The 23,083-nt window shown below is 41.3% G+C and overlaps 1 protein-coding gene across 5 annotated transcripts in view; it reads right to left on the reverse strand.

The window, feature by feature from the left end:
- Nucleotides 1-7,591, reverse strand: part of TMEM219 (transmembrane protein 219) — an 11,097-nt gene extending 3,506 nt beyond the window's left edge. The window contains exons 1-3 of one of the 5 annotated variants that reach the window (XM_060123299.1): nt 7,473-7,591; nt 5,981-6,182; nt 5,698-5,887 (exon numbers count right to left, since the gene is read on the reverse strand). In XM_060123299.1, the coding sequence (XP_059979282.1) occupies nt 5,698-5,887; nt 5,981-6,145 (355 nt within the window). In that variant the 5' untranslated portion in view covers nt 6,146-6,182; nt 7,473-7,591. The other 4 variants (XM_060123297.1, XM_060123298.1, XM_060123296.1 and 1 more) reach the window with 4 other exon arrangements.
- Nucleotides 7,592-23,083: the final 15,492 nt, after the last annotated feature.

A 23,083-nucleotide genomic window follows, 5' to 3' on the forward strand; every position in this document is an offset into this window, starting at 1 on the left:
AAATACAAATATTTTCTAACTTTAAAGTGGGAAAGAAAGGCCTTCCAAAAAAAGACACAAAACCTAAAAGACCGAGTAGAGGACAAGAGCAAAAAATTTCATTAAAAACTAAGAGCAATGAAAGATAAGTTCCATCTTATCTTAAACTATACAATGAAAGATAAGTTAAAAAAAAAGTCACAGAATGGCTGAAAATACCTATAACATACTTAAGTGGCAAAAGGGTTTACTATCCAGAATGTATAAAGATCTTCTAAAAAAATTCAGAAGATAAAGACAAATAACTTAAAAGAAAAATAAGTAAAGGATATGAATAGGAAATTCAGAGAAGACATGAAAATGGCCAATAAACCTATAAGAAGATGCTCAACCTCACTAGCAATCAGGAGAAAGTAAATTTAAAACAGTCAGGTAATTCCTTAGACCATTAAATTGGTAAAAATTAAAAAGACTGACAATAACAAGAGTTGTTGAAATGTGGAGAAATGGGTGCTCTCCACTGGTGACACTTTTAGAAGACAATTTGGCTGTTTCTGTTGCAATTTTACTATTTATTTATTTTATTATTATTTTTTTGCGGTACGCGGGCCTCTCACTGTTGTGGCCTCTCCTGTTGTGGAGCACAGGCTCCAGACGCGCAGGCTCAGCGGCCATGGCTCACGGGCCCAGCCGCTCCACGGCACGTGGGATCCTCCCGGACCGGGGCACGAACCTGTGTCCCCTGCATCAGCAGGCAGACTCTCAACCACTGCGCCACCAGGGAAGCCCCCTGTTGCAATTATAAATGAAGACAGAGAAGGACTAAGAGGATGCCCACCAAACTGTGGACTCTGCAGAGAAGGTAAGGAGGACTTTTAAATTTGCTTTGTACACTTCTGTGTAGTCTGAATCCACAATAAAATGAATTTGTGTATTTAAAAAAAAGGTCCATACTCTCTGACTCAGTAATACCACTTGCAGAAACTAATCCTAAGAAAAAGATTCAAAAGAAAAGTGCAAAGTATACCAAATGTTTATTGTGTTTTCATAAAAAATACCAGAAAATAATAAAAATGTTTATCAATAAAGAAAGCATTAACAAATGATGGCCTAACCAATTAACAGATCAATTTACATCCGTTAAAATAATAATGTTCTGGCCATTCAGTAATACAAAAAACACGATGTCATAAAGTGAAAAAAGAAATACAAACCAGTATATACACTATATATATATTGCAACTGAGAAACATACATGTAAAATTCTGTAAGAGAATTCCCCTTTCTTCTATATTCCCCTGATCGAATCTGTCACCAAATCCTGTCCATCCCACACTTCTATCGACTCTCTCAAATCAGTCCCCTTCTTTCACACCACTGTCTTAGCTCAGATAAGTCACCTTTTTATCGCAACCACCTCCTAACTGGTCTTTGTGCATCTGGACACATTCCTTCCCGGCAGTCAGCCAACAGAGTATGATCTTTTAAAAAGAATAATAACAAAATTCTATTTTCCTGATCAAACTCTTTGAGTTAGCCAAATGTCCTGGATAAAGCCCAATTACCTTGGCTTGGCACAAGGGACTCTCCATGGGATTCTGCCTGCTTCTTCAGACCCATCTCCTGCCACTCATTCTACACTCCTTCCCCTGCACCAGTCAAACTGAACCCCTGGAAGTTCCTAAATGTGCCATCATAATCCCATCTGCATGCCTTTGCATATGCTCTTCCCTCTGGCTGGAAGGGCACATTCCTAAGCCTCCCTCAAGCCTCAGCTCAAGCCCCATATCCTTGGAAAAGCCTGTCTTCACCATCCCTGCTTGATGGACTTATGAGTACTCTCACTGTACCTTGTGTTCTACTGCACACACTCAAAGGTATTTACTTCTGTTCACATCTGTATCCTTGCTAGATTGTGAGTGACTTGTGGTGAGGATCCACATCTTACCAGATCTCTGTATTCCCCATGCTTGGTACATAGTAGGTGCTCAACAATTACTGATTAGATGATGCAATCATATGTGATTACTTTTTACTTGGTCCAAAAACCTTTGATGTTATTACTTTGTTTCTAACCATGAAGAAGCAGAAACTGACAAGCTGATCCTAAAATTAATATATAAGTTCAAGGGATCTGGAATAACCAAAACAATCTTAAAAAAAAAAAAAAGAACAAAGAGAATTCACATTTTCTAATTTCAAAACTTACTACAAAGCTACAGTGATCAAAACGGTGTTGTACTAGCATAAGCATAGACATGGATCAGTGGAATAGAACTGAGAGTCCAGAAATAAACCCATATGTCTATGGTCGATTGCTTTTCAGTAAGAGTGCAAAGGCTATTCAATGAGGAAAGAATAGTCTTCTCAACAAAACGTGCTGGGACAAATGAATAGTACCTGCAAATGAATAAACCTGGACTCCATCCTCATACCATACACAAAAAAATTAACTCAAAATGGATCACAGACCTAACTGGAAGAGCTAAAACTATAAAATTCTTAGAAGAAAATACAGGAAAACCTATATTTAGTGACGTTGGGTTAGGCAAAGTCTTCATAGATATAGTACTAAAATCACAAGCAATGACAACAAAAAAAATAGATAAACTGGACTTCATCTAAATTAAAAATGTTTGTGCTTCAAAGCACACCATCAACAAAGTGAAAAGACAACGCAGAGAATGGGAGAGAAAATCCGCAAATCATACATCAGGTAAGAGGCCTGGATCTAGAAAGCATAAAAAAACCTCCTAAAACTCAATAATTAAAAGAAAAATTATTCGATTTTTAAAATGGGCAAAGATTCTGAATATACATTTCTCCGAAGAAGATATACAAATGGCCAATAAGCACATGAAAAAATGTTCAATATCATTAGTCATCAAGAAAATGCAAATCAAATGATGCAACCGATAAGGGCTTTTTCCAAAATATACAAACAGCTCATACAACTCAAACCAAAAAACAAACAACACAATCGAAAAATGGGCAGAAGATCTAAATAGACATTTTTCCAAAGAAGACATAAAGATGGCCAATATGCACATCAAAAGATGCTTATCATTGCTAATTATTAGGGAAACGTAAATGGAAACTACAATGAGGTGGTTACCACCTCACACCATTCAGAGTAGCCATGATTAAAAAGTCTACAAATAACAAATGCTGGAGGAGGTGTGGAGAAAAGGGAACACTCCTACACTGTTGGTGGGAATGTAAATTGGTGCAGCCACTATGGAAAACAGTATGGAGGGTCCTTAAAAAACTAAAAATAGAGTTGCCATATGACCCAGCAATCCCACTCCTGGGCAGCATATATCCAGCCAAACCATAATTCAAAAAGATACATGCACCCCTATGTTCATAGCAGCACTATTCACAATAGCCAAGACATGGAAACAAACTAAATACTACTCAGCCATAAAAAAGAATGAAATAATGCCATTTTTCAGCGACATGGATGGACCTAGAGATTATCACACCAAGTGAAGTAAGTCAGAAAGAAAGACAAACACCATATGATATCACTTATATGTGGAATCTAAAATACAACACAAATGAACATATCTACGAAACAGAAACAGACTCACAGATATAAAGCACAGACTTGTGGTTTCCAAGGGGAAGGGGGGGTTGGGGAGGGAAGGATTGGGAGTTTGGGATTAGCAGATGCAAACTACAATATTATATATAGGATGGATAAACAATAGGGTCCTACTGTATACCACAGGGCACTATATTCAATATTCTGTGATAAACCATAATGAAAAAGAACATGAAAAAGAATATATATATGTATAACTGAATCACTTTGCTGTACAGCAGAAATTAACGCAACATTGTAAATCAACTATATTTCAATAAAATTAAAGAAAAAAAGAAAATGCAAATTAGAACCTTAGTTAGGTATCACTTCACACTGACTAGGACAGCTATAGTCAAGAAAACAGGAAATAACCAGTGTTGGTGAGGATGTGAAGAAATTAGAACTCTCATACACTGCTGGTAGGAATATAAAACGGTACAGCCACTTCGGAAAACAGTCTGGCAGTTCCTCAAAAGATTAAACATAGGGACTTCCCTGGTGGCACAGTGGTTAAGAATCTGCCTGCCAATGCAACACAGGTTCGATCCCTGGTCCGGGAAGATCCCCCATGCCGCAAAGTAACTAAGCCCATGCGCCACAACTACTGAGCCTGCGTGCCTAGAGCCCGTGCTCCTCAACAAGAGAAGCAACCGCAATGAGAAGCCCGCGCACCACAATGAAGAGTAGTCCCTGCTCGCTGCAACTAGAGAAAGCCCACGTGCAGCAACGAAGACCCAATGCAGCCAAAAATAAATAAATAAATTTAAAAAAAAAAGATTAAACACAGAGTTACCATATGACCCAGAAATTCCACTCCTAGGTACATACCCAAAAGAAATGAAAACATATGGTAATGCAATAACTTTTACATGAGTGTTCAGAGCAGCATCATTCATAATGGACAAGAAGTGGAAACAATCCAAATGTCAATCAACTGATGAACGGATAAATAAAATGTGGAATATGTGTATAGTGAATGCTCTTCAGCAATAAAAATAAATGAAGTACTAACATATTATACAACATGGATGAACCTTGAAAACATTATGCTAAGTGAAAGAAGCCGGTCACAAAAGACCACATATTATATGAAATGTCTGGAATAGGCAAATCTGCAGAGACAGAAAGTAGTTACTCATTGTCTAGGGCTGGAAGGTTAGGAGAAAAAGGGAAGTGCATGCTAATGGGAACAGGATTTCTTTGTCAGGTAATGAAAATGGTCTAGAATTGACAGTGGTGCCGGTTGCACACTTTTGTGAATATAAAAAAGCCATTCACTTGTACATTTTAAACAGGTGTACTTCATGGCATGTGAGTCTTACCTCAATAAAGCTATTACGTTTTTACATAAAAAGAACAGGAGAAATTGTCCTGAGTCTATATAATCAGACACATTCCTTTTCTCTTGCTCTCTGATCACACACACGTACACTTGGCAATACAGAGACCTACTCTCACCTGGCAATATGCGTATGTGTGCCTACACACACATACACCTATTGACTCATAGGAGAATCTTAGAACAATCGTGTTGGAAAGGACCTCAGAAGTCTAAGAATTCCACCTTTCTCTCCTCCTTCTTCATCTCCACAGTTTTTAGATAAGGAACTTGAGGCCAAATCTCACACAGGAATTAATGGCACCCTCTGACTCACTCTCACTCATCATCTTCCTAGAAGACTCTAAGCAATTTGGGAATGGAGGATGTCTGATTCTTCTGTATCCTTCATAGCACACAGAGCTGTGCTAAGCACATAACAGGCACTAAAGACACTAGTTTAAATTAACAGAACATGTTTCTCTGATATCCCTGAGGAAAAAGAAGGTGCCTCGAACAGAAGCCCCAAGGGATGAAGAGGGTTGAGAAAAAACTTCAGGTCAAATCTTGCCCATCTCATCACACCTCCAAGGATAGAATCAAAGAACCTCAAAGTTGGAAGGGGAGAGAGGAAACATTTATAGAGACCCTACACAGTGGGCACTGTGTTCACTGAAAGTATCTAGTCCTATTACAGCAGAAGTGACTAACGCTCAGAGATGTGCCCAAGGTCACCAGGATGGTGAGGTCAGGGGCAGGGCCCACCTCTGAATGTTCTGATATCCAACCCCACAGTCCTCCTTGGTCTCACCTTTCAATCCCATACGACTACCCTGGACCTGGGCTTGGAATGTCTGGGTCTTGTTCCTGTCTCGATCATCTCCGAAGTTCAAGGTGGTCAGTAAGCCCACGACGTGAGACCCACGCCACTTCCCTTTGACTGTCCCATTCATGGGGCACAGGGTCAGCTGGCCAAAAGATCTCAAGAAGGAGACCCAGTCCTGTGTGCAAAAGGAAGGTGCGGAGAGGTGAGAGGAGATCAGCAGCAAGAGCTGGCCTGCAGGGGAAGGATGAGCCAGAGGGTGAGTACTCACCTGAGGGATGTCAGGGCTGCGCATGCCAGTCTTGTGGGTGAGGAGGAAGCCACCAAGGCCCAGGCCAGAAAGGCCAAGAAGCAGCAAGATCAAAGTGGCACAGACCAGAGGTGGGTGGTGGGCCAGGCAGAGATGCAGGTTGTGCCCTGCCTGGCAGCTGCCCATGGGGAGCAGAGGGGTCTGGGCCTCCAGGGAGAGCCTGCTGGAGGACAGGAAGGGAGACCTGGACAAGAGCCTGCCAGTAAGAAGGCACTTACCCATTTTACTCAAAGGAAGTGAAAGCGCCGAGAAGACAAGGGACTTGGCCAAGGCCACACAGCCAGTTAGTGGCAGAGCCAGGACAAGAACCCAAGGCTCTTGACTCCAAGTGTTCATCTCCAGGCACCACTCAATAAATGTTTGCTGCATTTCATTTCTGAAGTAATCAAGGTGGAAGCAGAGCAGAGCACGCTGTACTGGAAAAAGGAACTCGAAAAGGAGAATTCTCAACGGGAGAGATTCAGGAAGCAACTGTTCTGGGGCTAGGGTTTGGCTGAAGAACAGTTCCAGCTGATAGCCCAGACAAGGGAAGCGTTTGATGAAAAAGAACTCCACTTTGGAGCTAAACTCAATTTGAGTCCTCCTCTGCCACTCACTGGCTATGTGAGAAAAATCAGTGAACCTCTGCGAGCTTAAGAATCTGTGAAATGGGAGTTCTAAGAACATCAAGTAGTGAGGACTAAATGGAGCAGATAAAACAGTTTGCATAGTACTTGGCCTTGCAGGAACTGAACAAATGTCCATTTCCTTTCTATTCCTCTGGGTCATATTGATCTTCAAAACCAGATGAAGCAAGGCAAAAAGACTGTGGGGAAAACTGAGGCTCGGGCACTTTAACAAAGGAGTGGTAGGGCCAAAGTCTGAAACCCGTCTCCAGCTTCCAAGTGGAGTGCGCTTTCCCTGGCGAGAAGCAAGAGCCTGATGAAAAGGAACATCTGGAAGGCAAGATAAACATATGGGATGGGAGAGAAGGAGGGCTCCAGGGAAATGCAGGTGTCACAAACGCACAGCCCTGGCCCTGCCTCCTGTCCCGCAACATCTGTAAAGGGGTAAAAGGTAGGAAGGAGGAGGGTAGAGCCTGAAGGTCGGCGGCTGTTGGTGCACCTAGGCCTCCCCTCCCCCGCAAAGCCCCTCCAGCAGAAACTCAACACCCATATCCCTTCCCGCTGTAGCAGCGTCGAGTCAGCCCGCCGCTCGCTCTCACCGCTCGCAGCCGGGCGGAGGCCGGCGCCCCCCGCGACGTCACGCGAGGAGTCGCGAAGGGGCGGGGTCCGTACTCCCACCCACCCCACCCTCAGTCTGCGAGATTCGCATGCGCAGTGCCCACGCGAGCGGCCGCCTCGCCCCTCCTGGTCAGGGTGGGGGCGTACCAAGAGGACATCCAACGCAGGGCCGAAGGGGAAAAATAACACCGCGGGAGGTGAGTAAAAGGGAGAGAGGCAAGGGAACTAACCCTAGAGACGTTGTGAAACTGTTAACTCTCCATCCGGAGAGACCATTGGGGCATTTCAACGAGACTCTCGTCGCAGGCAATTTTCTTTTGCTCGTCTCTCACCCGCACCAGTAGCACAGCCCAGCCGCGCCCTGGTTCCGGGTAAGGACTTGGGGTCCGCCCGGGGGCGGGGCTCCGGTCCTAGGACTCTGGCCTTCCGGGCTGGCCTTGGGGTTTGAGTTCCGTTCTTCTCTGCAGTCTAATAGTGTTTAACGTGTACACCTCACGCTTGGTCCCTGGCTTTTGGCGACTCCTTAATGCATAGCTGCCAGGATCCTACATAGATCTGCATAGATCCTACAGCTGCAAGGCTGCTCAATAGAGACCTCTCATTTCACTTCTGCCCGCATTTTAGAGATGAGAACACGAGGTCCATCTCAACCTGAAATAGCAGGACACGTGGAGCCAAGAACTTTGGGTTCAAATCCTGACTCTGTCCCTGCCCCTACATAAGACATAACCGTGCTTTTCTGGGGACTGAGTTTACTCCTTTGTTAAAGGGGATCATCTTATCTATCTCACTTGTTGGATAGGAAGATTAAGAGGTAAAGTGTGGGAAAACATGAACCCAGTGAGCACACAACCAGCACTGGAAAAATGCTGTTTGAAACATAATCTGAGTATTCAATTCTACTGAGGCTTTCTTAAAGCAGAGACCATATCCTTCTGTACAACCACCCAAAATCCTCTCGTATATGGTCAAATGATATTCAACAAGGGTGCCAAGACAATTCAGTGGAGAAAAGCTTGTCTTTGCAACAAATGGTGTTAGGAAAACTGGATATCCGCGTGCAAAAGAATGAAGTTATTAAACTCTTACTTTACACCCTATGCAAAAGTTAATTCCAAATGCACGGAAGGGGACTTCCCTGGCGGTCCAGTGGGTAAGATTCCTGGCTTCCACTGCTGGGGGCACCAGTTCCATCCCTGGTCAGGGAACTAAGATCCTAAATGCCGCATGGCCAAAAAAACAACCAAACAAAAAAAAACCCCAAATTCATGGAAGAACTAAATGTAAGAGCTGAAACTATACAACTGTTAGAAAGAAACATGGGAAAGCTTGGATTTGGCAATGATTTCTTGAATATGACACCAAAAGCACAGACAGCAAAAGAAAAAAATAGATAAACTGGACTACATCAAAGTTTAAAACTTCTGTGCATGAAAAGACGCAACAGAGTGAAAAGGCTATCCATGGAATGGGAGGAAATATTTGCAAACTGTGAATCTGCTAAGGAGTTAATATCTAGAATATATAAAGAACTCCTACGACTCAACAACAACAGCAAAACCAACTTGATTAAAAAACGGGCAGGGGCTTCCCTGGTGGCGCAGTGGTTGAGAGTCCGCCTGCCGATGCAGGGGACACGGGTTCGTGCCCCGGTCCGCGAGGATCCCACGTGCCGCGGAGCGGCTGGGCCCGTGAGCCATGGCCGCTGAGCCTGTGCATCCGGAGCCTGTGCTCCGCAACGGGAGAGGCCATGACAGTGGGAGGCCCGTGTACCAAAAAAATAAATAAATAAATAAATAAAACAAAAAAAAAAACGGGCAAAGGGGCTTCTTGGTGGTGCAGCTGTTAAGAATCCTCCTGCCAGTGCAGGGGACACAGGTTCGAGCCCTGGTCGGGGAAGATCCCACATGCCGCGGAGCAACTAAGCCTGTGCACCACAATAGTCGAGCCTGCGCTCTAGAGCCCGTGAGCCTCAACTACTGAAGCCCGCATGCCTAGAGCCCATGCTCTGCAACAGGAGAAGCTACCACAATGAGAAGCCCGCACAGAACAACAAAGAGTAGCCCCCGCTCGCCGCAACTAGAGAAAGCCCATGCACAACAACAAAGACTCAACTCAGCCAAAATAAATTAATTAATTAATTAATTAATTTAAAAAAAACCGGCAAAGGACTTGAACAGACATCTCTCCAAAGAAGATATACAAATGACAACACATAACAAGATTCCCAACGTTACTAATCATTAGGGAAATGCAAATCAAAACCACAATTAGATACCACTTCATAGCTATTAGGATGGCTACTATCAAAAAAAAAAAAAGAAAAGGAAAATAACAAATGTTGACAAGGATGTGGAGAAAGTGGAACCCTTGTGCATTGTGGGTGGGAATGCAAAATGGTACATCTACTATGGAAAACAGACCAGTGTATCTTTGAAAATTTTTAAATAGAATTACCATATTATCAAGCAATTCCACTTTGGGGCATATACCCCCTAAAATTGAAAGTGAGGTCTCCAAAAGATATTTGTATACCATGTTCATAGCAGCATTATTCAAAAGACATAAAAGGTGGAAGCAACCCACGTGTCCATCGACAGATGAACAGATAAAAATATATGATATATACATAAAATGGAATATTATTCAGCCTTACAAAAGGAAGGGCATTCTGACACATGGTACAACATGGATGAATCTTGAGGAGATTATGCTAAGTGAAATAAGCCACTCACAAAAAGACAAACATTGCATGATTCCACTTATATGAGGTACAAAAAGTAGTCAGATTCATAGAGACAGAAAATAGAGTGGTGGGGGGAAAGGGGAATAGGGAGTTATTGTTTGATGGGTCCAGAGTTTGAGTTTTGCAAGATGAAAAGCATTCTGGAGATGGATGGTGGGGACCACTGCACAACAAGGTGAATGTACTTAACACTACTGAACTATACACTTAAAAATGATTAAGATGGTAAACTTTATGTGTATTTTGCCACAATTAAAAATAATGATTAAAAAACCTTGGGCGGGGGGGACTTCCCTGGTGGCGCAGTTGGTTAAGAATCCGCCTGCCAGTGCAGGGGACACAGGTTCGAACCCTGGTCTGGGAAGATCCCACATGCTGTGGAGCAACTAAGCCTGCGAGCCACAACTACTGAGCCCACGTGCTGCAACTACTGAAGCCCACACGCCTAGAGCCCATGCTCCATAATGAGAGAAGCCACTGCAATGAGAAGCTCGCGCACTGCAACGAAGAGTGGCCCTCGCTCGCTGCAACCAGAGAGGGCCCGTATGCAGCAACAAAGACCCAACACAGCCAAAAATAAATTAATTAAAAAAAAACCTGGGGGGGATTTATGGCACAGTCTTCTAGGATATAGTGGGTGTTTTATAAATGCCATTGATTGTTGCAATTCCAAGTGTAGGAAGTATTTTCTTCTCAAAGGAAAAATAAGTGTGGCTGTCAGAATTTTAGAATCTAGGAATTGGAAGGCACTTAATAACTGAACAAGTTCAACAATACCACCACCCTCCTTTATTTTCCAGATGCTAAACTGATGTCTGGAGAAGTTAAGGGACTTGCCCCAAGTCTCCCAGCCAGTTAAGCCTCATCCAGAACTAGAGCCCAAGTGTCCCAACACTGAATCCAGTCCTTTCCCACTAAATCCTCCTTTGTCAGCCCTGCCAAGAGATCTCTCCTGAAAACCTACAAAAGTCTCTGCCCATTCACTCTCAGTCATGTCCATCCCAGTCTGGGCCAACTAGGTAAACTTTCCCCAGTCTTGATCTAGTCTCCCCACCTGCAACTCAGCTCCTGGAGTACTATGTTCTCACAAGCCCCAGGTTTTTTCATAGTTTGAGCACAGAGTATTCACTCAGTAAATATTTGTTGATTAATCTACTAAAAACAGCTTCATACAAGCCAGTTTCCCTGAGAACTCACCCATTTGCAGTCTCATTTTATGGTTGGGAGCATGTCTGCCCATGCTTAAATGTTTGTGAAGTTTAGGTTAAAATGTAAAAGAAAGTTTATTTGGTCAACAGTTATTTTTTTAGTGCCTTCTATGGTCTATGTACAAAATTACTATCCAAATAGCAAATATTTTGTTAATGCTTGTACTTAGTGACAAGTCTAATTTGTAGGGTAAGATAAGACATGAAAGTGCCCAGTAGTGCTACTATACAATAGGAAGTCAAGAAATGATTTCCCCTCATTATTCTTGTGCTACAGAGTAATTAGGCGTATTTGGACAGCAGTTTCCATAAATGACAGTAATTGATATTTACTTGCCAAACCAAACAAATCCTATGGACTGGTAGAGGCAGACTGGTTAGAGCAAGAAACTGCCTCGAGGTCTGAGAATCAGGGTAAATGGATGTGAACAAATGTCTTATGTATTTTAAAAAAAAAAAAAGTTGGAAGAGAGCAGGTGAAGACACAAAAATTGGTTGTGCACTATAATGCTCCAGCATTACACCAACATTCTGAGTTAATCCACTCAGCAGGCCCTCAAAGGATGTTATTGTGGAAACCTGGTCCTAGACATGTTTAATATAACCAAGGTCACACAGATAGTAGGTGGCAGAAGTTGGCTTATGATTCAAGCTTGACTACAGCCTATCATGTGAGAATCAGAAAGCTGATGGATAAGGGAATCAACCAGTTCCTTGAAAGGAATCACAGGAGGGATTCCTCAATCACTCCACAGTGATAAATTCCTCTCAGAGCTCTGGCCCAGATAAAGCTTCTCTAAGGGATCTGTTTGATTTTTTTCCTTCCAAATTATTGTCTTAAAATTTGGGGGGACTAAAGACCCTTTTGAGACTCCAATGAAAGCTTTTCATTTAGTCAGCCAGATATTCATTCAATAAACATCTGTGAGCTGCCAGGCTCTATTCTGTGAGCTAGGAATACAATGGTGAACAAAATATTCCAGATCCCTGGCCTCCTGGAACTATAATCTGCTTCTGGACCCTCTCCCTGGAAAAATGCACTTTCATCTAAACATTTGCATGCAGTTTAAATCAGTGAAACCTCAGTCCTCTTGGAGCTCATCCTTGGACAAGAGCCCCTAGATACTTAATAACGTTCCTTCTACCCTAGTTAAACCTCAGTTTTGTGTTTAGTTTCATATCAGAACTGCTTGATAACATTACTGCTTTCTCCGTTTATGACTTGGTTTCATCCATTCAATCAACCAATTCATTCATTCAATAAATATCTGAACACTTGCTAACTGCCAGGCACTTGGTTAGGTACTAAGGGAAGCCATATTTCCTACCAATGAAATGCCTTAGTGAAAGAGGCAGACACACAAAAAAATTATGATAAAATGTCTAATATTCTAATAGATATATAATCACATAACATATAATAACAATAGCTACCCACTACTGAACAACTTCTAAATGGGTCAAGCATTTAATGGCCTTTAAATGTTACCTCGTTCAACCATGCCAATAACAAAATATTATCCCTACTTTACAGATGAAAAAACCAAGGCTTAGCAATGTTAGGAAACTTGCCAATGGTCTCCAGCTAGTCAATAGCTAGAGGTAATACATACACACACACACACACACACACACACACACACACACACACAATAAAAATATTGGGGAAAAAAGGAAAACATGTCTATAAGCCTGGGATAAGAGATACTTTCTCAAGCAGGACACATATATACAGAAACCATACATGAAAAAATTGATAAACTTAACTGTTTAAAATTTAAAACTTCTATATGATTAAAAAAAACAACATGTAACTGAGAAGTGGGAGAAAATAACTGCAATATATATTAATAGTCAAGAGATTAGTAGTAACTGATGTGTTGTCCCCCTGAGGTAAAATTTACATAGTGTGAAATGCACAGATCTTAAGTGTAAAATTTCATAAATTTTAACAAATGTAATGCCCATTAAAACACCTCAATCAATATATAAAACACTTGCATCACTCCAAGAACTTCCCTCATTCTCCTTCACTCCTTACCTTCTCTGTCCAAAGGCCATCACTATTCTGATTCTATCACCAAATCTTTAATTTTTTTCCTTAAAATGTTCAAATTCTCTTACTAGGTTGTAAGTTTCCTTAAAGGAGGACCTGTTTCTTTTTCTCCTTTAGGTTGTGTGTGTGTGTGTTAAAATATATATAACATAAAATTTGCCATTTTAACCATTTTGAAGTGTACAATTCAGTGGAATCGGTTACATTCATAATGTTGTGCAACCATCACTACAATTTATTTCCAAAACTTTTTTATCACCCCAAACAGAAATTAGGTAACCATTAAGCAATAATATCCCCCCTGACCCAGACCATAATAACCTCTTATTTACTTTCTATCTTTATGAATTGCCTATTCTAGATATTTCTAGATATTTCTAGATATTTCATATATTTCATATAATATTTCATATTTCATAATATTTGTCTTTTTGTGTCTGGCTTATTTCACTTAGCATCATGTCTTCAAGGTTCATCCATTTATAGCATGTGTAAGAATTTCTTTCCTTTTTAAGGCTGAATAATATTTCACTGCAAATACACACTACATTTTCTTTATTCATTCATGTGTTGGTGGACACTTAGATTTTTTTCCACATTTTGGCTATTGTGAATAATTCTGTTACAAACACTGGTGTACAGGCATCTGTTTGAGCCCTTGTTTTCAAATCTTTATATGACTGGGAGTGGAATTGCTTGGTTATATGGTAATCCTATGTTTAACTCTTTGAGGAACTGCCAAACTGTTTCCCACAGCAGCTGCACCATTTTACATTCCCGCCAGCAATACACAAGGGTTCCAATTTCTCCACATTCTTACCAACATGTTATTATCTTTTTGATAATAGCCACCCTAGTGCTTTGGAGGTGGTATCTCATTGTGGTTTTTATTTGCATTTCCCTAATGACTAATGGTATTGAACGCTTTTCACGTGCTTATTTGTCATTTGTATATCTTAGTTGGTAAAAAAAAAAAAAAAAAAAAGATATTAAATTGTCTAGAAGGACAAACAGGGCCAGTCACTAACTTTAGAGAGGTAGGTGGCAGTAGTAATTTTGCTTTGTCCTAAAAAGGAATTTATTTGTTACCAATGTAATTTGAACTTAATAAAAACTTCTTTTTCATCAATGGCTTCAGTTAGTGTATGATTAGTGTATGATGATGCTATACACTAATGATTCAAAAATCCCTATCTCTAAGCCATACATTGAAGTTTAATGTCCATATTTTCATATTTTTACTATAAAGCTCCATTCACTCAACATACGTTTGTTGGGTACCCACTGTGTGCCATGGACTGTTCTAAGTGCTGGGGATCCAGTAGTGAATGTAACAAACATCTCTAGCCTGAGGAATTTATATCTTTGTTTACACTTGGTGTCATCTAGGCACCTCACTTAGCATGTTCAAAACTGAACTCAGGGAGTGACATCAGCGAAAAGGACAGAGTAGGTACCTCTAGTAGCCTATACCTCCCCAGAATTACCAAAAAACCCTGGGAAAAACTGTCAGAATGAACATATCAGAACTCTGGGAGATAGTCAAAGGTTTATAACAGGGCTTCCCTGGTGGCGCAGTTGTTGACAGTCCACCTGCCGATGCAGGGGATATGGGTTCGTGCCCCGGTCCGGGAAGATTCCCACATGCCGTGGAGCGCCTAGGCCCGTGAGCCATGGCCACTGAGCCTGCGCGTCCGGAGCCTGTGCTCCGCAACGGGAGAGGCCGCAACAGTGAGAGGCCCATGTACCACAAAAAAAAAAAAAAAAAAAAAAAAAAAGGTTTTTAACAACTAAGTGAATGCTTAATCAAGAGAAAGGTCACAGAAACAGGGTAGGATAGCTTTGTGGTGTTTTAATGTTAGCTTTGCTCCACTTCCCTCCTGGCACAGTGGCAGTCTTAAAGACAGAAGCCTGTGTTCCTGGTGTGGGTATCTGGCCCCAGAGACAACCGAGTGAATCTTGTTCCCAGGAATTATGTTTGTTTGTTCTGACCTACCCATGGGTTCCCTGAAGGACTGATGCACCTGTTTTGCCTAACTCAGAACACTCTCAGGGCAGAGACATACCTTCATGGAGAATATTCCTAGAAAACATTAAAAGCCAAATGAACAAGCCAATGCCATCCAAGACAAAAGAGAACAGGTGAGACAAACAAGAGACATACAAAACTCCAGAGAGGAAAAAAAAAAAAGGGAAATGAGGATCTTTGGTAAATAGGGCTTTGAAAAGCTCCCACATCCAGGACAGGATGCATGCTCAGAAAATGCCTGAGAAGACCATAGCTTTCACCTCTGGCTGGTCTTTAGGTTCAGCACAGCAGGAAGTGAAGGCTAAGGCAGAGCTGTAAATGGCCTGGCTAAGTGTTGAAGGAGTACACTGACACAGAGACAATCTGCAAAGACCTGGAAAGGATTTTTTCTTTTCCTCTCCTCTCTTCCCCACCCCCTTTTCTTCTCCTTTTCTCCACAACATAATTTCAAAATGTTCAGTTTTCAGCCAAAAATTAGAAAGCATGCAAAGAAACAATAAAATACAGCCCATTCACAGGAAAAAGAAAGTAATAGAAACTGTCCCTGGGAAGCACAGATTCTGGACTTACTAGACAAAGACTTTAAATCAACTGTCTATAATGTGCTCAACAAGCTAAAGACATGGACAAAGAACTAAAGGAAACCAGGAGAACAATGTCTCAACAAATAGAGAATATCAATAAAGAGGTAGAAATTATTAAAAAAAAGAACTAAATAGAAATTTAGGAACTGAAAAGTACAATAATGTTTTGAAAAAGTACAATGATGTTTTAAAATGTACACAGAATTTGTTTTAGTTGGGTATGATAAGACAACAGACACAGAAATTAATGTCATGAAAGGAGAAGTTTTTATACTCAGAGATACCTAGAAGCAAAAGGCAAAGCACACCACACAGGGCAACATGGGGAAGCACCAGGGTCAGTCAGGAGGCAGTGGGAGTGGGAAGAAAATGTGGGGCAAGAGCCCCACATTTTGTGGAAACATGAGAAGGAATGGATGAAGCAGGGTAAGCATACTCTGGATTGGTTAGTTTGATTAACTTCACTGGGTTCTTGGGTGTTGGAGCTGTCCCTGTTCTCTGGTATCTGGCCCTGGGGTGATTAGGACAGAGGGATAGTGGCCTAGAGTGTAAGAGGTTTGATAAAGGAGGTGGTTGGGGGTATAGGCTTTGGTTTGGTTGATTTGCATATGAAAGACACACTTGCAGATGAGTCCTTTACTCTCTCTAGGAACTGGCTAGCCCTCGGAGGTGCAGTATCTTCCAGGTCAGGAAGACCCCAAATGTCAAAGCGTCAGGAAATACTAAAATGAAAAATTCATTAGATCAGTTCAACAGAAGATGTGAGCAGACAGAAGATAGAATCAGTGAACTTGAAGATAGGTCAAATGAAATTATTCAATCTGAGGAGCATAAAGAAAAAAGAATGAATGAAAATAAAGAAAGCCTGAGAAACTTGTGGGACACCATCAATAATACCAATATGAAAGTAATGGGAATCCTACATGGAGACGAGAGAGAAAAAAGGGCAGAAAGAATATCTGAAGAAAGAGTAGTTGAAAATTTCCCAAATTTTATTTTTATATATAGGCACCCAAGAAGCTTCATGAACTCCAAGTAGGATAAACTCATAGATCCACACAGACACGTTATAATCAAGCTGTCCAAGGCCAAAGCTAAAGAGCAAATACGGAAAGCAACAAAAGAGAAGCAACTTGTAATGTACAAGGGATCTTTAATAGATTAATAGCCAATTTCTCATCAGAAAACATGGTATTTTTCTCACCAGAAAACATGGTCAGAAATCAGTGGGATGACATACTTAAAATGCAGAAAGAAAAAAACTGTCAGCTAAGAATTCTATATCTTGCAAAACTGTCCTTCAAGAATAAAGGAGGGACTTCCCTGGTGGTCCAGTGGGTAAGAATCTGCACTCCCAATGCAGGGGGCCCGGGTCTGATCCCTGGTAGGGGAACTAGATCCCACATGCATGCTGCAACTACGAGTCCGCATGCCACAACTAAGACCCAGCGTAGCCTAAAAAAAAGAATAAAGGAGAAATTAAAGAGTCCCACATAACCAAAAGTTCACTACTACAGTTCAGACTTGCCCTACAAATGCTAAAGGGAGTCCTTCAGGCTGAAATGAAAGGACACTAAACAGTTACTTGAAGCTATACAAAGAAATAAAGAATACTGGTAAAAACTACACAGGTAAATATAAAAGTCAGTATAATTGGCTTTGTAACTCCTCATTTTTTCCTATATGACTTATAAGACAAATGCATAAAATGATAATTATAAATCTGTTAACTGACACACAATGTATAAAGATATAATCTGTGAAAATAACAATATAAAGGGAGAGGGTCAGAGCTGTATAGGAGCAGAATTTTTGTATGGTATGAAGCTAAGCTGTATTAATTCAAACTAGGTTGTTATAAGTCTAAGATGCTCATTGTAATTCTGAGGGTAACCACTAAGAAAATGATTATAAAATATACAGAAAAGGGAATGAAAATGGTACATTACTAAAAAAAAATCAAATAAACATAAAAGAAGGTAGTAATGGAGGAACTGAAGAACAAAAAAGATATACAGAAAACAAATAACAAAATGGCAGAAGTAAGTTCTTCCTTATCAGTAATTACTTTAAATGTAAAAGGATTAAACTCTCCAGTCAAAAGGCAGAGATTGGCAGAATGGATTTAAAAAAAGAAAAAATCTATATGCTATTTACAGGAGACTCATTTTAGATTCAAAGACACAAACAAGTTGAAAGTAAAAGGATAGAAAAAGATATTCCATACAAATAGTAACCAAAAGAGAGCCAGGGATGGCTATGCTAACATCAGACAAAATAAACTTTAAGTCAAAAATTGTTTCAAGACACAAAGAAGAACATTATATATTGATGAAAGTGTCAATTAATCAAGAAGATATAACAATTATAAACTTTATACACACCTATCAACAGAACCCCAAAATATATGAGGGCATGGGACTTCCCTGGCAGTCCACTGGTAAGACTTCACACTTCCAATGCAGGGGACACGGGTTTGATCTCTGGTCGGGGAACTAAGATCCCATATGCCACAGAGCACAGCCAAAAAAAACAAAAACAAAATACATTAGGGCAGCTGTCTGGCCCGGAGCTCCCGCCATAGCAGCAACGTACACTCCAAGTCCTTCTGTGTCTGTTTCTTGTTCAAGTCCTTGATTAAGTTCTAGAGATGGATTGTGGTGATAGCTGCACAATGTGAATGTATGTAATGCCACTGAATTGTATACTTAAAGATGGTTAAAATGGTAAATTTTATATTCTGTGTATTTTACCACAGTAAAAAACTGGAGGAAAAAAATGAAACACCGACACATGCTACAACATGGATGAACCCTGAAAACATTATGCTAAGTGAAAGAGGCCAGACACAAAAGTGCACATATTGTATTATTTCATTTATACGAAATATCCAGAAATGGCAAATCCATAGAGACAGAAAGCAGATTGGTAGTTGCCAGGGGATGGGCAGAAAGGAGACTAGGAAATAACTGCTTAATGGGTTCAGGGTTTCCTTTGGGGTGATGAAAATATGTTGGAACTAGATAGCTGTGATAATTGCACAACACTGTGAATGTACTTAATGCCACTGAATTGTACTCTTTAAAATGGTAAATTGTATATTAAGTGTATTTTGCCACTATTAAAAAAACTGAGCTTATTACTTTTCCTTAATATATACTCCTTTTACTGCATCTTCATCTGAGGTAACAGGAGAACCATCGACCCAGTCTCCCAGGTAAGAAACCTATGAGTCAGCCTTGACTCCACCCTCTCCCTTTACCCCACCCATTCCATCCACCATCAGAATTGTCTCTGGTACCCTTCCCCTTCTCTCCATGCCTACTGCCTTTGATTGTTTCAGGCTCTCACCTCTCATCAGGACTACTGCAGCTATCTCCTAACCCTTCTCACTGCCTCCAGTTTCTCCTCCCTTCAATATATCACGCACATTGCCTACTCAATTAGCTTTCTAAAAAAGCAATCTCAAGATTCCGCTGCCCTCCTAAAGACCTCTGCTGACTCCAGGAGAAAGTTCCACCTCCTGGGACATCCTTCACAACCTACCCTCAACCACCCAGCATCATCTTTCCATTTTTCACTCCAGCCACATAAACATCTTGCGCTTCTAGCTATTCCACACCGCCATAGTTTAGGCTAGCACTGTACTCTCCATGGAACACACTTACTTCTACCTTGTACACAGTTTCTCTTTCTTCAAACCAACCTCAAAGGTCACAGCCACTGTGATGTTTTTCCTCCACCCTCAGAATTGAGCCTCCACCCCCATCATGCTTCCACAACACTCCTTCCATTACAGTACACGGCACCTTGCATTTTAACTTTCTTGTAGAAAATCTATCTCCTTTGGGTTGTGAATTCCTGAAAGGCAAAGACTGTGTCACATCCTCCTCATCTCTATAACCTCAACACTCAATACAGTACCTGGCACATGGTATTCTAAAAATGTTGGTGAATTCTCTCTCCCATTCCCCCCAGCAACTGTTCTAAATCTCTCCCACTCTCCTCAAATCCTTTTTCCAACCTCTGAAACGTCCATCTGAACTGTCAGCAGATGATCTTACCAGAAAGAGGCCATCACTTATGAAATCCTTTGTCATTTACACTTGTCACACACCCCCTCACCCTACATACCCTGCATACCTGTCCAAACTTTCCTCCTTGTCTCTGTTCACAGAGGAAGATGTGTCCCTCCTCCAGCCCAAAGCCAACCCCTCCACTGTGCTCCAGATCCCCTCTCATCTCTCACTGCTTCCTCAGTCATCCTTCTCGGGCTTTCCTGGTGGTGCGGTGGTCAAGAATCTGCCTGCCAACGCAGGGGACACGGGTTCGAGCCCTGGTCTGGGGAGATCCCACATGTCGCGGAGCAACTAAGTCCGTGCACCACAACTACTGAGTCTGCGCTCTAGAGCCCGCATGCCGCAACTACTGAGCCTGCATGCTGCAACTACTGAAGCCCATGCACAACAAGAGAAGAGCCCATGCTCCACAACAAGAGAAGCCACCGCAATGAGAAGCCTGCGCACTGCAACGAAGAGTAGCCCCTGCTCGCCGCAACTAGAGAAAACCTGCACGCAGCAACGAAGACCCAACACAGCCAAAAAAATAAAAGAAATAAAAAGAAATAAATATTTTTAAATGTTAAAAAAAACAACTACATTCCTATTTTAAAAAAATCATCCTTCTCTCCTTTTCCACCCATATTCATTCAGCAAATATTTACAGAGCAACTCTTTGTGTCTGGTACTGGGCTTATAATGGCGAATGAGTTAGATAATGCTCCAGACCTCATAAAGCTTCTACTGTAGTGAGAAAGATAGACAAGTAAATCTGAAATGGATATAAAGGAAATGAATATGAAGATACAGGGAATAAGAGACAGGTCACTTTAAATAAGAAGATCAGAGAAAGTTTTTTTTTTTTGTGGACGTGACATTTGAGCTGATGCCTGAAGGATGTGAATGAGTTCTCTGTGTGAAGGTCTGGGGGATGAGGATTCCAGGTAGAAGGAACAGCAATGCGAGGACCCAGAGAGAAAAAGCAAGCCAAGGTTGTCTCAATGGCCTATAAGGCCCTCCAAGCTCCAGCCCCCTATCATCTCTCTGACCCCATTTCCTACTGTCCTCTCCCTCCCTCAGTCCACTGGCCTCCTTGCTGCTTTTCAATTATGTCAGGTCTACTCTCATCCTAGAGCCTTTGTGCTGCTGGCTGTTCTCACTGCCTGCAGTTTTCCTTAGATATCTGCTTGGCTAACTTGCTCACTTTCTTCAAGCCTTTTCTCAAAGGTCACCTTCTCGACAAGGGCTACCCGACTACTTTACTTAAAATTGCTATTCACGTCCCCCTCCACCACAGACACTCCTGATCCCCTTACCCTACTTTGCTTTTTATTTTTCTATAGTGCCCATCACCTTGTAACATACTACATAATTTATTTATTCATTAAGTCTACTGTTTACTGGCTGCCCCCTCACTAGAACATTAACTTCATGAGGGCAGGAATCTATGGCCACTAATGTATCCTAAGGACTCAGACAGTGCTTGGCACATAGAAGGCGCTACACACAAATTTGTTAAATAAATGAATTCTTCAAAGCTTATTTCAGGTATCAGTTTCTTCACAAAGTTTTCCCCAGCTGTGAACAATCTCCACTTTTCCCCAAACATGAAATTAACTCCTCCCTTCTTTGGGCTACCTTTGTACCTGTACCACTGTTGCATTTTCCAGATAATATTATAGTTTGAAAAAAAAATTATAGTTTGTAGTATGTCTATATCAGTGCAAGGTTCGGGACCCATCTAATTTATTTCTACATTCTTGTAGAATTATTATTTTTTATTTTTTAAAGGTTAGGAGAAGCATCTGAGGTGACAGCTAACCTGACAGCCCTGCTTCTTCTTTTTTCTTTTTAATTAATTAATTAATTAATTAATTTTTGACTGTGTTGGGTCTTCGTTTCTGTGTGAGGGCTTTCTCTAGTTGCGGCAAGCAGGGGCCACTCTTCATCGCGGTACACGGGCCTCTCACTGTCACGGCCTCTCTTGTTGTGGAGCACAGGCTCCAGACGCGCAGGCTCAGTTGTCGTGGCTCACGGGCCTAGTTGCTCTGAGGCATGTGGGATCCTCCCAGATCAGGGCTCGAACCCGTGTCCCCTGCATTGGCAGGCAGACTCTCAACCACTGCGCCACCAGGGAAGCCCCTAGAATTATTATTATTGCCATCTCAGGGCCTGGCAATAATATATGTGTGTTATTTTGATGAATAAACTAATAAAGCCACACCAAGATCAAAAGTCTGGAAATACTCTGTTGGTGAGGTTGTGGGAAAATAGGCCCGCCCATAATGTTGATGGGAGTGTAAACTGACTGACTTACGCTCTCTGCAGGACAAAGTGAAAATATCTATCAAGCTGAACATAAATTTTGACCCAGAAATTCTACTTTTAGGAATTTATCACATTTACTCATTCAAGTATTCCAAGAAATATTACAAAGATATTCACTGAGGCATAGTTTATAATATTAAAAAAGAAACTTAATTGTCCCACCAGTAGGGCCTTATACAAATTATAGTATATCCATAATAGAATACTACTCTGAAGCTGCTATATGGGATGAGACATATCTATTTGTACAAACATGGAATAAGCTCCAAGATATATCAAGTGGAAAGAGTATAATGCAGGAAAACGTATAGTATGCCAATATGTGTGTTTCACAAAAGGGAGGACATTAGGTACACACGTGCTTGTATGTACACAGACTATCTGGGAAAGATAAACAAGAAACTCTGAACAGTGGCTGCCTCTAGAGAGGAGGACTGGAGTATTAGAGGTCAAGGTGAGGGGAAAACTTATTTTACACTGTATACTCTGTTACTGTTTGAACTTTTTATCATGTATATTACCCTTCCAATAATAATTTAAAATTTTTTAATGATAAAAGAAGCCTCAAAGGTGCATATTGGGCAAGGACGGATAAGGATTCAACCCTCCATTGCCTTAGGTGATTGATTGATAGAAAAATGTCACATCGTTTTTAGGACTTTCTGTCTTCAGTCTCTCTGTCTCTCTCTCAGTGAGAAAGGAGATAAGAATGGGACTGGAGACTTGGACTGGGAACTTGATCTTGCCACTGAGCCACTCCTTGAAAGATGGTGGCCATAGCTCACTGGACAGTATCCCAAGTATCTTGATTCAGGTGTTAAGATCCATATAT

The sequence above is a fragment of the Lagenorhynchus albirostris genome, chromosome 15, assembly GCF_949774975.1.
Source record: "Lagenorhynchus albirostris chromosome 15, mLagAlb1.1, whole genome shotgun sequence".
Taxonomy (NCBI): Eukaryota; Metazoa; Chordata; class Mammalia; order Artiodactyla; family Delphinidae; genus Lagenorhynchus; species Lagenorhynchus albirostris.